At 39.8% G+C, this 16,757-nt stretch overlaps 1 protein-coding gene across 1 annotated transcript in view; it reads right to left on the bottom strand.

Moving 5' to 3' along the window:
* Positions 1–16,757, bottom strand: part of GAS2L3 (growth arrest specific 2 like 3) — a 40,289-nt gene that overhangs the window by 12,924 nt on the left and 10,608 nt on the right. The window contains exons 2-4 of the mRNA XM_020982320.2: positions 9,148–9,195; positions 2,131–2,299; positions 1,306–1,424 (exon numbers count right to left, since the gene is read on the bottom strand). Of these exons, the coding sequence (XP_020837979.1) occupies positions 1,306–1,424; positions 2,131–2,299; positions 9,148–9,171 (312 nt within the window). The 5' untranslated portion in view covers positions 9,172–9,195. The remainder of the gene's footprint in view (positions 1–1,305; positions 1,425–2,130; positions 2,300–9,147; positions 9,196–16,757) is intronic.

Raw genomic sequence — 16,757 nt, 5'->3', positions numbered from 1 at the left:
ACCGAGTCCTGTCATCTCCAGAGTGCTCTCACTCCCACCACCTGCCCCGGCACCGTGCTCGGGTCTCCATGAGCTCCTCTCAGGACTTCAGGCACAGCTTCCTCGCTGTTCTCCCTGCTTCCAGTGTCTCCCTTCTCTAACTCCGCAGGACAACGATGCCAAGCTGTCTGCCTCCCTCTGATCACTCCTGTCTCCTGCTCGGGAGGGCTCCATGACAGGGTGAATGCCAGCTCCTAATCCAGCTATTTACAGCCCTTCTCCATCTGGTTCCAATGACCATCCACTTCGTTCTTACTCTTTGTTTTCACACTCTCTTTCCACCTTCTAAGCATTGGCCCTCCAGCCATTCTCTGATCTTGTCTGACCAGAGCGGGCCTCTCTGCTCAGGCTACTCCCCACCCCTAGTGACTAGGATGGCCTCCTCCCACGTCACCACACATTAAACCCTTGAAGGCCCAGCTCCATTTCCACTTTCACCATGAAACATCGCCTCAAACACACTCCAAAAGTGATCCCTCCTGCTCCAGATCTCTCCTGGCTCCGGATCCTCTGATGCACTTGGCATATTCTGACCCATCCTTACAGTTACTTAGGCAGGTGTCTAATCTCCCAATAAAACTGTAAATCCCTAAGGACAGGGCCTGTACCATTTTTATTCACTGTATTTTCAGAGCCTTGCCCATAGGAGCTTAATCAATGTTTGTTGAACTGAATTCAGAGGGAGAGATCACTTCTAGAAGGCTTCATAGAGAAAATGGCATTTGGAGGCTGAGTATAAAAATCATGAGTGAACATTGTAAACTGAGAGAGCAGTTTAAACAGAGGGAATGGTAAAAGTAAATCTGAGGAAATTATATATTTTTTAATTCAAAAGTTATCTGAATTCCTTCCACATAAGTAAAAGAATATAAGAATGGAGTTAATTTTATTAAAATGAATATATACATATACCATAAACCAAAAGGGGCAATTTACCAGAAAATACATTCTGGAGCCACTGGGGCCCGGCTTTGTTTTCCCAAGAGACACAGTGATCATCTTGTGACTCTTTTCAACCAGGAAAGCACTCAAGGAATAGCCCAGATTAGCTAGAGTGGAGGATATATAATAGCTAGGGAAATAGTTAAGACATAAGGGTGAAAAAAGAGACTGGGGATCAGAGAGCCTTAAACAGTAGTAAATTAGAACCTGTGACCATCTCTGCTGACAGGTACTCTTAAATAAACATTTTAAAATAGGTTAGTGAAAAGAAGTTAACATTCAGGTTATAACATTATTACAAATTTTTTTAAAAATGTGACTCACCCCTAGTTCCTCAGAATCACAACATGTTTTAATTGTGTTTTGCAGAACATTGATCAGTTGGCATAGAAGGACACCATTATCAAGTTCTTCTAATAATCTTTCTGCCTTGACATCAACACCTAAAAATAGACTTAAAAATGAGGATTCTTCCAAAGACACCAAATTTAAGCAAAAAAGAGAACTCAGCATATCATTATTACACTAGTAAAATCATTTTGTCACTTTTTTTTTTTGGCTATGGCAATGGGGTTAAGTGACTTGCCCAGGGTCACAAAGCTAATAATTGTGAAGTGTCTGAGGCCAGATTTGAACTCAGGTCGTCTTTACTCCAGGGCCAGTGCTCTATCCACTGTGCCACCTCGCTGCCCCATAAAATCATTTTGTCAGCTGAATGGAGGATAGATTGGAGTGGGGAGAGACTTGAGGCAGGAAGACCAATCTGAAGAATATTACAGAGGTCTGGATAAGGTCCAGATGATAGGAGCCTGAACTAAGATGGTGGCCATATGAGCAAAGAGAATAATAGTAAAAGCATGAAGCTAAAAAACGGGCACATAGATTTACTTTAAAACATTTACCATTGTAAATGCCTATTAATTTTAAATTTTATTGGCTTGAACATGCTGACCACATCAATTATAACATATTCTTCTCAGTATTCAACCCTAACACTTGTGTGTATGTGCCCAAGTATGAACACACACATAGGGAGGGGCATGTAAATACACACACACACACACACACACACACACACTTATATACACCCAGGGCAACTTATATCATGTTTCTCTCAGAATTCACTGAACAAAGGATCTCAAGCCTCACCCAATAAACCATTTAGCCAGATCGCCAAATCTTCCCGCATAGGTACCAAAGTAGCTTCATGGCGTACTGCTATCCATTCATCATACTGGCAAACGTCTGCCAAACCTGGCCCATGTCGGGGAGTGAGGGGACTTCGGGGGCTTAGAGGAAGATCATCTCCAAACCACACCTGAAAAAAGATTAGTTATTTGAATGAATATAATAGAAAAAGTTACAAAAAAACACTGAAAGGCCTTCCTACATTTTTCTTTATTAAAGTAATAGCTTACATTTATTTTGAGCTTAAAGGTTTAAAAAGCACTTTTTTGACAAACACCCAGTGAGATCCAATTAAATCAAAGAGCAATAAATTGGCAGAATATAAACACAGACTAAAACAAAAAACAAAGAACAAAAAACCTCTTAGGTAAGCAAATGAGGTTTTCAAAATGAAAAGAAAGTAATGGACACCCTAGGTACTCATTCATAATGTCCAATTTTAGGGTCAAACAGCCACATAACAAGCATTTGTTGATTATGCAGCTATTATATGCCAGGAACTGCCCTAAATGCTGGGGATACAAAGACAAAGAACAAAACCATCCTTTCCCTCAAGTCACTTACATTCTAACAGAACAACATGAGGGAAAACAAAGAGACTGGGCTAGGTGACTCCAAAGCAGGTAAGGAAAGCCACAGATTCGAAGTAACTCCAAAAACGATGGCTCCTCAGACAGTGTCCCTCCAACCAGAACAAGAATCTTGTTTACAACAACCTTACCAAGCTATCTTCCAGCCTCTGAAAACGTCACCAGCAAAGGGGAAACCGAGACCTATGGGGTAGTCCATTCTCCTTTTGGATAGCTCTAAGGGCTAGGAAATGATACCTTATTTTAGACTTTGAACTGTTTCACAAAATCCCATTCTGGGGCCACACTACCCCAGTGAAGCCAAAAGCCTGGCAGGTTATACTATGATAGAAAGGTTTCAAGCATGGCCTTAGCAATAAGTGGGGGCTGGTTTCCAAGAACTAGTCAGGTTAAACACAGAGAGACAATACCAGCAGGTGGGCCACTAAGTAATGATATTTTTGGCTTGAAACAAAGGAAAAATATTAAATGGTACTCAGACTTTCAAGGCAGACTTCTACTTTTGCAGTAATGACAGCAAAGTGGAAGAAAAGGAGGCAAAAGGAATTAAGAATCACAATTATTAGGTAAATTAAACTTTAATTTGACTGTTGATAACTCTAAAGGAAAGACACTTGCCCAATGACTAAAAAGTGTATATAATGCTGCAGGATCTGAATCATATCCATCTTGACATTCCTGCCATAAATTATACCAGAAGAAAGAAATAATGGCTTAATGGAAAGATAGTGTATATATATGGGTAATCCATAGAGAGGCAAACACAGAAATTGGGGCAGTGAGTTTTATCGAAAGTCCAAAGGCAATAAAAAACATTACTAAATGAGCTATTTAATCACCATATATTGCAGTACTACTGCTAAATATGTTCAAAAAGAACACCATAAAAACAAATGCAGCTTAGGCACCAACAATGGTTGCTGTGGACAAAGAGGTATATTGTGATGAAATCCTCCAAATTAAACCAACATTCACTTCGATACTTGGTAATCTCAAAGCAAACATGAGAAAAGATGAAGATGGTGAGAAATACATGAGAAACCATGGCTTAGGAAAAGGGATGAGAAGCTTAAAGACTTGTAGACAACACAAAGATATCTTTATATCATAAATACTTTTTTCCTGAAAAGAAGTTTAAGTGTCGGATGTGGAAAGAATGGAAAAGCATCACAAGAAAGAAAAAAGGGAAAAAATGTTTTTTACAGTGGGAATGATACTAGAAAAAAGGACTTATTACCATCTGTTTTGCTGCTTCCCCCTAAGGACCATGGGACCTTTCCCTAGGACTGGCAGCTGAAACTTTCCATATGTGCCAATTCCCCCAGCAGAGTACGAGTTCCTTGAGAGCAGGGACCGTCTTGCTTTGCTGTTTGTACATACTACTAAATAAATGATTCGTTCATTCATTCATTCAGGTAAGAAAAGAGTTGTTATTGATCTGGAAGTTATCCCTGAAACAGATGTCTGGCTATAATCAGACCACCATTTTGTCAGAGCAAAGATCAGAATTCATTAACAAGAAAGAAAAAAAGGATAATAATAAGAAAAGGATAGGGGATACAACTGGGAAAAAAACCTCAAGTCTAACCAATGTTCCACATGATAAATAGCTTTTCAAATAAGTGAAGAGAGCTATCATGCCCCACATTAAGTCTTTGATCCTCCATGCTAAATACTCTCTGGTCATCTTTCTAAGGGTCTTTCTAAGGCATAGTCCCTCCTTCCACTACCCACCCAGCTGCTCTCTTCTGGTAGACTGTCAAAGTCCAGATGTGGTGTGACCAGTGCAGAGCAGAGCAGCACTATCACCTCACTCATCTGGACACTGAGCCTTTCTTAACATAGCCAAGGATAAAAACAGTATTTGGGGCTGTCACATCAAATGACCGACTCATTTTGACCTTATTGCCTAGTAGAAGTCTAAGCCCTACTGTCTAGTTCTGCCTTTTGCTTTTCCTTCTGAAATTGTTTTTTTCAGGCAATTGGGGTTAAGTGACTTGCCCAGGGTCACACAGCTAGTAAGTGTCAAGTGTTTGGTCTGAGGCTGGATTTGAGGATTTGAACTCAGGTCCTCCTGACTTCAGGGTCAGTGCTCTATCCACTGCACCACCTAGCTGCCCCTGTAGTGGATTTTTTTAACCCAAGACTCTAAGTTGATATTCATCTTACTCAATTCAGTCCATTAGTCTGCCCTGCTGAGACTTTTTTGGATCTTGACTCCATCACCTAATGTATCAGCAAGTCCTCCAGGCTTCACTTCATTGGTAAATGAATGATTAGCACAGGCAGCTTCTGGGTGCTTTTTTTCCCACTTTCAGTATCTATGGTATTTAAACCTGTGATATAGAACCTGAGGGCCATCAGCCTGAGCTGTTTGCATTAGTGACTGAATGTGGAGACTGGGATTGAGATTTTGTTCATTTTCCTCAGCCTTTCCCGGAGGTGCCAGCAGAGCCAATGACAAGGTTTGTTAAAATGAATGATCTTCCAGAGCATATGTGCCTAAATATATATTCACATCTGCATGACCTTGAACCTTCTTCCCTTTGAAGCAAGCATGAGAAGAGCTAGAAAAGAATGAGTAGAAAAATGGCACAAGCAAGGATGGAGGACGGGGCAAGAAAGGAGCCCGGGATGCTACAGGGCTGCTACTAGCCTTGGCAGGCCTCGGCTTCCTTGCCATGATCACCCCACAAGAACCTCATTCCCATGCATTGCACCACCATCCCCGGGCTGTTACATAAATGAAACCAGGAACTCCTGCTAGGCACAGTGAGTTCTTTTAAGCATGTATTAAATTTAACACAGTGAAATGCTTCCTCTTGGAGAAAAGCCCTCAGGATCAGATCCAGTCCATGTGAGCCCAGATATTTGGGGAATTCCTAGGCTATAGGTTACACATGTATAAAATTTTAAATGCTATTAGATATCTTTGAATGAACAAAATGGTTTATAAAATGAAAGTACAAAACTATTGAAATTCTAAAAGAGGCAGTCATGTTTATAATTGTCCAAAAGCAATACATTAATCTAAAATAGGTTTTTAACATAAAAGTCCTGTATATGTATGAGACAATGTAGTTTGAAATACTTTTATGTCAAAGACTACCACACCAAATTGGCAGGCCCAGCACCATTACAGTTAATAAAAACACAGAAGAAAATCAGTCTGTGGCATCCTCTGAGAAGAAACAGGAGAAATCTCAAGGGAAGAAAGGAGGAAAATACACACGACAAAAGGCAAGAAGGGAAATGGGAAGACCAAGGGAAAAATCTCAAACAAAAGGAGACATGTAGTGAACTCTGTCATTCAGGAACATGAACAAAATCAATAGTGCATAGGGGATCTGAGCTAGATTCAGGTTAAAGACCAAAGCCTTGCCTTCTCCTGAATGCTGTATAATCACCTCACTCTGAATACAGCAAAGATATAGACATGGCCAAACTGTTACTGTGCATCGGACATTTAGGCCCAGTTTAGATAACCTTGACACCACTCACTGCCTTAGGCTTGGCCCTGGCCCCACCCCTCCCTTCTCCTCTCAAGGGCTAGATCTTGACTCAATCTCCTCCAATCTCCAGGCTCGAATGTCCTCCTGCTAATATCTGCTTTGGCTGAATGTGTTCACCAGTATTATTCTTATCAACCACATGGATAAGGCAGAAGGGAGCCAGCCAGAGCTAGCCAGAAAATTAATGTGTGTGAAAAGGAAGTATGCATGAGACAAAAAGGTGAGTTTACCTAAAACAACATGTGAAAACAGTGTAAAATAAGGGGGAAGACTCAGAAAGACCTGCCTGGGATCAAAGCTCACCTCTAACACTCGTGAACACCTCTAACACTCCTTGAGCCACAGGCAAGTCTCTCCAGCTGGAAATTTTTTTTTAAATTCTATGTATTTAGTATTTAATTTTCCCCCAATTACATATAAAAACAATTTTTAACACTCATTTTTAAAATTTTGAGTTCCTAATCCTCTCCTTCCCTCCCCATCTCCTCACTAAGAAGCTAAGCAATTCAACATAGGTTAAACATGTGTAGTCATGCAAAACATATCCACAATGGTCATGCTGTGAAAGAAAACAGACAAAAAAACCCAAGAAAAATAAAGAAAGTTTTAAAAAAGCACACTTCAATCTGTATTCAGACACCATCAGTTCTTTCTCTGGGGATAGACAGCATTTTTCATCATAAGTCCTTTACAGTTGTTTTGAATAATTGTATTTCTGAGAATTCCAGCTATAAATTTTAAAAAGGGTTGTAATCTGCTTTGGTGCAGTACTCACATCCATGAAACCATAGGTTCTTGACATAACTGACTTCATAATGCATTTGTGAAAATAAGAGAAGATAGACTAAACTTCAGCAAAGTAAATTTCTGGTTTTCATCATATTATAGAAAGATGTCTCTTAAGTCAATCCTAGGATTACAAACAAAACACAACGTCCTGCCTTTAGAATTATCTAGACTATGTAGCAGGATGCTAATATTTCTAAAACACGTAATATTATCAATGAAAAATGTATGTTTAAAGGCTATGTGTGTTGTCTAGCTCTCAGACTTTTACAGATTATCACACACAGCTGAAATAAGAGAAAAGTGGAAAGAATAATCTCAATATAATTTCATAGCTGAAAATCAACCACAAAAATTGGTTGTATGTTTATAGAAAAAATCATGAAGAGATCAAGTAATCAAATGCATCCAGTAGAAAAAGTGACAAAAAAAAGAAGAAGAAAACCTTAGGAAAATGCATTCCCAGAAGGTTCTTCCAAGGGACACACCTAAGGGAGCTTTGAGAGAAGCACTGGGTCTATGGAAATTAAGGTCAGCTTTGAGGAAAAGGGGAGCATAAGATTATGAGAAAAGCAACAGAGAAAACTGAAAATTAAGAAAGGATCATTACACTTGGATGAGAAGTGATTGGAGTTATATATAAGAACAATTTCAGTGAAGTGATGAGGAGAAAAGAATCAAATGAAAACAGAGCTGAGAATTAATTGAAATGGCAAATTCCTGAAACTTGATAGAATGGGCTAGGAGGCATTGATCAGGTCAGTTACAGAATAAATAAGAGCTTTAAAAAGTGAGCATGACAGTGAAAGGGAGATAAGATAGCAAGGGGAAATCAAGACTAAGGACTCTGAAAGATTGTCATTAATTTCCAAGCACTGGCTGGAAAACAGGACCATAGGGATTTTAACTATTAAAGAAGTGGTAGCTCCACATGATAGGGAAGGAAAAATGGGAGCAAAGGTGCAGGGCTTGCACTTAGGACCAAACAACTGTATCAGATATAAACTTGCCGTTACAAAACAAAAACAAGAAACCTTGTCTTTCTTGTTATAATCTTAAAATAAAAGCTTTTATGTCTTCTTAAAATATAATGAAAGCTTTATTTACACAAGACAAATCTCCACTTTTGGATACTTTCGGTACAGCATATACATAAAGTGCTCTGCAAACCTTAAAACACTCAATAAATGATAGGAATTATTGCTGTTATTATGGCCATCAAAGAGGAAAGAAATTTAACTCCACCTTGGAGATGGCGAAGCTTTAATAGCAGCTAAGCCTTGTCTGACAGTTCCAAGAGGAGCTCTGAAGTGTTTTTATCTAAGACCTAATATTTTTCTGTGTTACTTACACCATGGGAAAGAATATGTCTTGTTTGGGTTTAAAAATAACTATAGAAACCCCAACTTTGAATGCCAACCAAACTGGACATTTTTCATCATCCTGTCCCACCCCCCATTAATTCTCTCCATGTGTGTATTTTTTATATTCCTGATTTTTTTAAGTAGTTCTCTCCACTGTGTGGTGTTGCTGAAAGAGTGCTGGCTCTCCAGTCCGGACTTAGGTCCAAATGCTACTTGTGATGGCCACCCTCTGTGTATTCCTGGGCAAGTCACTTCCCCTCTAGCCTGCACCTGTCTCCTCCATAAAACGAGAGGCTGCACTAAGTAGCCTTTGAGGTTCCTTTCAGTTCTAGATCAATAATCCTAATATTTGTTCCTACTTCCCACAGAATGAAAAAAATCAATTCAACTTTTATATATGAATGGGTAGTGAAAAAAAATTGAAGACTATATCCATCTTTTGCTGGGCTAGTGTAAGTGAGCTAATTCTATTAACCTTGGGCTATTTTTTGAAACTTGCAGAAACCATTTTTGGCAGAAAATAAAAACAAAATTTAAAAACCACCCACAAGACAAACCCAGAAAACCACACAGTATCACTAGTATTAAAAAACAACTTTAAAAACTAGTTACCAAAACTGAAGAATTTCAGAAATTATTTGAAAGAGACTTAATTTTATACTTCAATTTGCATTATGCCCAGAATTTAACTGCAATTGTATCTTTGGGTAAACATAGATTACTTACTTGAACTGCATGCTGCATGGTCATCTATACTGAAATTAAATTCTTTTCCTGAAAGAAGACAGAAAAAGGGAAATACAAAAAGGTATTAGATTTTCTCCCCATTTTACCCAAACAAAATTAATGCAAGATTACAGCTTAGGAACCTGCTTCAGTGAATTGATTGGCCAAAAAAGACTTTTCTTCCCTGCGAAGGAATTAGTTGGTCAAAAGAGGAAAAACAAAATCACAATATTAAGAAGTGAAAAGGACATTAAGAGATCACCAACTCAAAGTCACTCACTTTACAGATGAAGAAACTGTCAATAAACTAAAATGAGGTTAGGTGAGTTAATCCCAGGTCATGCCTACTACTAGTAAAAATTCACACTCAGATCTTCTGCCTTCAAATAAAGAATGCTATTTCCAAATAGACATAATGCTAATCTAGCTAATCTGTTTCTCTTTTCTGAAAGATGGAAAATAGAAAAATGCTTGCATAATATATGATTTTTGCCAGCAGGTTCAGAGAAGCTCTGGTAGCATTTGGTTGAAATGTCATAACAGTATTCCCTTTTTTCAAAGATTCCCTTACATTTATGTTTCTTTACAGAAAGTATGTTAGATTATAGTAATTAATTCTGAAACTGTGCTTTATCTTTATCTAGTCTACATCATATTTTTAGAAATTTACAAGCTATATGCCATAGTATAAACAGACAATTTCTCAGAATGTAGCATCATAATCTTCCTCTGCCATGGAGCAACATAGCAAAACGAAAAATCCTCAACTTTTGTCATTAAACCAAAATTTTGCTCATGCAAAATGGATGTTTATAATGGAACTAACTTCTCTGAGTATCTAAAGATTTAACAAGTAAACTATTACAATGAAAAACACAACAGCTTTTAAACAGATATGCATTTAATTCAACAATATAGGTACCTAACACCCACAAGGAAATCACCTAGATATATTTGTCTATTTCTTAACCCTAAGACCCAACTAGGAATTTCAACCACAACCATGATTCCCTTAGAAATACTTTGGTGAAATTCTAAAGATGATTTCTCAACTTAATATAAAATTCCCTTGTAAGTTCAGGAAAAAGTCATTTTCTTCACATTCAGAACCATTTGGTGTACTTACTTCTGTGTTGTTGATCCGGGAGGTCACTAGAATCTCTGACTGATTCTAAGCAGTCTAATTATCTGGTCCATATTCAGGATTTCATTATAAAAGCTCTTTGTACCCCAACACCAACAAAACACTTCATACTGAGAAGTACAAAGTAATTACGATAAATCAATTACAATGATGTCACTTTCAAGGGTAAAGATGTATTTTCTTCTGTCACAGCTTCCCGGGACAAAAGACATACCTTATGTACCTTGCAATTGACATCTATTTTACTTTCAAGATAAATTACTTTCTTATGATACCAAAGCGATTCATAAAAGTCAGCTAAATTACTGAACCCGAATTGAACCCAGCTGAAGACACCCAAGCTGCATGACATTCTCCTTGCATGAAATGCCAGCAACAGCAGAATGTCCCTTTTTGATGTCATCTTTGCTACTCTCGACTATAAGCAGAAGCCAGGGTACAAACTGAGCATAACTAATGACCTTGTTATGCTTCCCACGGGCTCATTCAAAGGGGAATACATTTTTCTTTAGTATAAATAATGCTTTGTCTCCAACAAAGATCCCCAGTAAGAGGCTTCCTTGCCTATAAAAAAAAAAAGGAGGCAGCAAAGAAGCTGCTCCCATTAAATGAAGGCGTCCCACATAATCAGACAAGGGCTGGAACAGTTGCTACTGTCAAGCAGAAACAAAAGGAGGCCTACATGGCAAGGCAAGTGCAAATCAGAGACAGTGATGCATTCACCAAGAAGCTATCACAAGAATGTTTGCTGGTTGCACTTTATGGAAAATTCAACATAATTTGCTTTTATGAAATAAAGAATTTTTGAACAAGATGGTGACACTTGACCTTTGCCTGTTTTTACCTAAACTGCTTTATAACTATGCTTTTGGTGGCAAAGAAGAAAGTGACACTGAGAAGGAACCAGCCAGATAAGTACCTGAATATGTTTTATGGGGAAAAAATCTAAGTGAATGATAATATAGCTCTATGTCTGAAAATACAGTGCTGCCTGTGAATATCATGGTTTTTATCTATGTTGAAACTGACTGAGATGGATAAATAAGAGCCAGTTATGGGCAAGCTTGAGAGTATCCAGGTGATACACTTGAAATACCTGCAGGCTTCCTCCTAACATAAGCCCAAGCATGATGAGCCCTTTTAACCCTGAATTTCTAGTTCCATTCCATCCCTAATTCCCCTATTTCTTCTCCATTCAACTTCAGTTATTTCATTTCTATCTCTACCTTAATTTCTACTTCTCAGTCATTACACATCTTGTGTTTTCTATCCTTTCTCTCCCTATAACTAAACTACTATTAACCCTACTTAAATCATCCTTTTTAAGTGAAGACAAGAAAACTGTGCAGTGGGTAAAGCCAACTCAGAGGAAACAATGCGTTCCCACACTAGCCAAGGCCAGTGTCTCTCTAAGCATAGCAAGTCAGCTGGTGTGCTGAACATTCTCAGACCACCAGATTCAGATCTTCGGGTTCTGGCCAGTGAATATCTAACTACCATGTGTTGCATTTCCTTTGTACCAATCAATTAATAGGAATTTATTAGCACTGACTTTGGCCACGGCACTGTGCTGCACAGTGAAAAGGAAAAATGAAAAAAGCCAAAAGCGAAATAGCGCTTGACCTCCAGAAGCTGACATTCTATAGGAGGAGATGTGTACATATATAGGCCTATATAACATAAGTATAAACAAAATAAATATGCAGTAATGGGGGTGAGTTGAAGCAAAACAACCTCGAGTGGATCAGGTAAGACCTCATGGGGAAGATGGCATCTAACCTAAGCTCTGAAGGAATTAAGATCTTCTAAAAGGCATCGCCCACAAATATACCACTTCCAAGGTCAAGAACTCTGAAATGCCCTTATCTAAATACAATCTAAATCTCTTTATCCGACCATAATCTATTGGCTTTCCATCTTTCCCTCTGCCTTCACTTACCTAACTTTACTCTTTGTCCACACCTTGAACTCCAATCCTTTGACCCCTCAGTTCTCGCCCAGGCCATTTCCCCTGCACTAGTCACTGTCTCTCTTTTCCCTGTCTTGAACCGTTGTAGATCCGTTCAACCCTACAATGTCCTTTTCTTGAGTCTCTAGCCCCCTTTTCACTTCACCAGTTGTACTCTGCCAAGCCTCAGCTTTGGTTCATTCCTCAGCCTTCATTCCTACACAGGTGCTACTGAAAAAAAGGCAGAGAAAATCATGTAACCATTCTGAATGGGTCCACTACAAATTTATGTTGTATTACCTCAAGTGGCTACTAGGCAATCAAACTATACCACCCTTATCAACTCACCTATTCTCCACAGCTGCCCTTCCAAACCTTTTCATTACTCCTTGAACTTCCCATGGCTCACCTCCTCCCCATCCTGTCTGCTGAGAACCTTGCCTTATATTTTACAGAAAAAAATGAAGCTGCTTGCCATGACCTTCCTCTTTTCCCCTCTTCATGGTCTCATATCACTCTTATGCCCACTGCCACCATCTCCTCTTCTACCCCTGTCTCACGTGATGAGGTGGCCTTACTCCTTACTCTTTACCTGCTCAAGTGATCCCATTCCATCCCATCCCCTCCAACAGACTTTCCCCTCTGTCATGCCCAATATTATTTTCAATCTCTTCCTGTCTATTGGCTCCTTCCCTATTGTCCATAAAACACGACCATATCTCACTCGTCCTCAGAAACTCCTCACATAATCCTTCCATCCCTCTGTAACCATCACCCTATATATCTCTTCTGACCTTTTAGCTAAACTCCCCCAAAAGGCTGTCTCTACTTTCTACAATAGGTGCCTCTACTTTCTCTCCTCTCACTTTATTCTTAACTCCTAACAATCCAGCTTCTGACCTCATCATTCCACCAAAACTGTTCTCTCCAATATTACCAATGATCTTTAAATTACCAATGGCCTTTTCCCAATCCCATTTTCCCCAACTTTTCAGCACTTTTGACATGCTGACCTCCCTCTTGTCCTTGATAATCTCTTCTAAGTTTTCAGAATACCACTTTCTCCTGGTTCTTCCATTGTCTACTGCACCTTCTCAGTCTCCTTTGCTGGATCCTCTTCCAGATTATACCTTCTAACTGAAGGGGTCCAACAGGATTCTATACTGAGCCTTCTCTTCTCCCTCTCTACTGCATCACTTGGTTACTTCATCAGCTCCCATGGATTTAATTACTATCTCTACGTAGAGGATTCTCAGAACCACATATCCTGCCCCAACCTCTCTGCTGACCTCCCAATTCACTGCCATTTAGAGATCTTGAACCGGACATCCAGTGGCTATGTTAAATTCAGCATATCCAAAATGGAACTCATCATCTTTCTCCTAAACCCTGTGTCTCTCCTACCTTAAAACACATTCAGGGACTTACTTGGTTGGTTCCTTCTTTGCCACCAAAAACATAGTTATAAAGCAGTTTAGGGAAAAGCAGGATATACTGCAAAAGGGAATTTGACGAGCCTTGGCAACAGATTGAAAATAGTGTGTGTGGGGGTGGGAAGGTAGCAAGGAGTCTAGGGTGACATAGGTGGCAAACCTGAGGATCCTGTGTCATCCTAGACTCCTTGCTACCTCTTCCCCCCATCCCCGCACCATTTCCAATCTATTGCCAAGGCCTGTCAATTTCACTTTTGCAGCATATCCAGAATATGTCCCCTGCCCTCCTCTGACCCTGCCATACTCTGCTGCAGGCCCTCATCACCTTATGCCCGGACTACAGCAACAACCTGTTGGTGGGTCTTCCTGCCTCAAGTCTTTCTTCACTCCAAACAATACTCTATTCGGTCACCAAAAGTGATTTTCCTGAAGCAGAGGTTGAACCACGTCACTACCCTACTCAATAGATTTCATTGGCTCTTATTGCCTCCGGGATCAAATACCAAATTCCCTGTTTGGTATTCAAAGCCCTTTCATAATAACCTATCCCCCTGGGACCTTTCTAGTCTTCTTATATCTTACTCCTCACCACACGTTATTTATTCCAGTGACATTGGCCTCGTTGCTCTTACATGAACAAGACATTCCTTCTCTCAGCTCTGTGCATTCTCCTCAGCTGTCTTCCATGCCTTGAATGTTCTTCCTTCCTCCCTCATGTTTCCTTTAAATCTCAATTAAAATCTCATCTTCCACATTAAGCCTTTCCCAACCCTTCTTAATTCTAATGCCTTCCCTCTCTTAGTTATTTCCTGTGTATCCTGTGTATTACTTTTTTGTGTGTATTTGTTTGCTTGTCTCCTCCATTAGACTGTGAGCTTTTTGAGGACAGGGACTGTCTTTTGCCTCTTTGTATCGCCAGTGCCCGGCTCATAGTAGACTCCCCTCCTGTGGTTACAGGAGCCCTTTCTTGTGCCATCTCTGGACAATGAGGTCAGCTGTGTAGGGGGTTTCTACAGAGACCATTCCTGACCAATCTTGTTTATAATCAAGTCCCTATGTTGCACATGCACACACACACACACACACACACACACACACACACACACACACACAGACACACAGACTGACTGAAGGAATAACTGTGGTTTTTTTCCCCTTTAGGAAATACTAACTTATGTGGAATGAAGAGGGCATCCAGGACGCAAAGTTAAGTGGCACATTTGTGAAAAGAGATCCACCACTATGGAAATGGCTTTATCATCCAAGCATGGAGACAAAATCTCTCCAGAACCAAGAGTAGATGGGAAACAAGCTACAGTTGCAGCCAGCTCCATGGTTCCTGGCAGGATTTTGTGGTACGCTGGGTAGAAAAGATCCTAGGACTTCATCTAGTGCCAACCACCAGTAGCAAAGGAAGAGTATTTCATTTAGTTCTGCTCTGGATGCCCAGTCAGCAATACATCACAGTGAGTCACATGACCTCCTTCTTCTGGTCCTGTGGGCACACCATCAGACAAAAAGGAAAATACTGTACCCTTGGCTTGCCCCTATCTTTTAATGTGCCTGAGAGGTCTATAAGTCTTTGTATGTATAAGGCTTTGTATGTCTCTTTTCCCTCTAGATGTTCTGCTGAGCCCATGTTCCAGATCAATGCAGCCACCAAGGGGTTCATGAGATGTAGGATACAACTTACTGGGGTGGGGGGGAATGTAGGAACAGAAGTGTCCACTGACAAGATCAAGCTTCCTTACACCATCTAAAACCTTTATGTCTTAGAAGACCAGCAGCAGGTACCATACTCCACTAGGTGATAACCACCACATCTCTGGTGCAGGGTCCAGGTTGACCTTGTTTGTGTTTGTTCTTAAGTATTTTGATAACTGTACATCAAAATAATTGGTTTCCTTGGTAATCCTTTGAATTTTATTTTATGTACTTAAAAATATGATTCTGAAAAGAGATACTGGCTTCACTAGATGGCTTAAGGAGCTCATGATACAAAAAGGATTAAGAACTCCTATTCTAGTGCAATATTCCCTATACCTAACAATAAAATTTCTCTCAGTGGGAAATCGACTAGAACAAATTGCAGGCAACAGGTTTAAGTCCTCCTCTCACTCTGTAACTCCTCAAAGCATTCATCTTCACACACACATACACACACACACACATATACACGTGCACACTTAAGTTCAGGAAGCCACTATGGTGGCTTTTTGCATAAAAGCCTTGATGAGCTTTTTATGAAAAGTTTTTTCAAGGTCTGGGTGCACCTTATTTTTGCTTCTCTTTCATAAAAGTAACAGAAAGTTCCACATCAGCAGCAAAAACCCTGGTGTAAAATTGATTTATTACAAATAGGCAGTAGCAAATTGACATCATAAGGAGCTTCCTTCCTGGGATACCACCTGGTTCCATATGGCCCGAACATACTCAGGATTCATCTTCAGAACATCTGACCCAAAAATGAACCTCTCAAGTCTTGCCTGGGACCAATTTAATGTGTTTTTTTTTCACCTTGTTGTATAAGCTATCGTCACACAACTAAATTCACACCTTCCTTACATAGGAGACATGTCCCTGCTTATGATGTGAAGACATTAAGATGTTATCCCAGTAAGCTACAACAAACCCATCCATCAGGTCTACAAGACCGTCAGTTATGAAGCTACAAAATGTTGCTGAGGCCTTGGCCAGCCCAAGGGGCAACAGCCGGCATTTGTTATCTATATTATAAGTTGCACCTGGAAAGTTGTCTTCCATTCATCTCTGGTTCAAACTGTAACAAGGTTCTAAGGATTCTTTAAATCCACTTTACTATAAATGTGGGGTCTTTTTACTCTCCCTAGGACAGAAGAGATAAATAGCAGCAAGAACAGTTACAGATCATTATTTCATTGAGCCCCTGGAGATAATACATGACTGCAGCTGCCAACCCCACCAAAGAAATGAAGCACTTCTGCTCATGATCAAAATAGCCAAATAAATGCATTCTCTCTCTCACTCACATTTTCTCTCTCGTGCGCTCACATGTGCTCTCTCGCTCTCTCTCTCTCTGTTTCTCTGTCTCTGTCTCTGTCTCTGT

The sequence above is a fragment of the Phascolarctos cinereus genome, unplaced genomic scaffold (genome assembly GCF_003287225.1).
Source record: "Phascolarctos cinereus isolate Bilbo 61053 unplaced genomic scaffold, phaCin_HiC Scaffold_1;HRSCAF=81, whole genome shotgun sequence".
In the NCBI taxonomy this organism is placed as follows: domain Eukaryota; kingdom Metazoa; phylum Chordata; class Mammalia; order Diprotodontia; family Phascolarctidae; genus Phascolarctos; species Phascolarctos cinereus.
The sequence above is the reverse complement of the archived record's forward strand: the minus strand, read 5'-3'. Positions and strand labels throughout refer to the sequence as shown.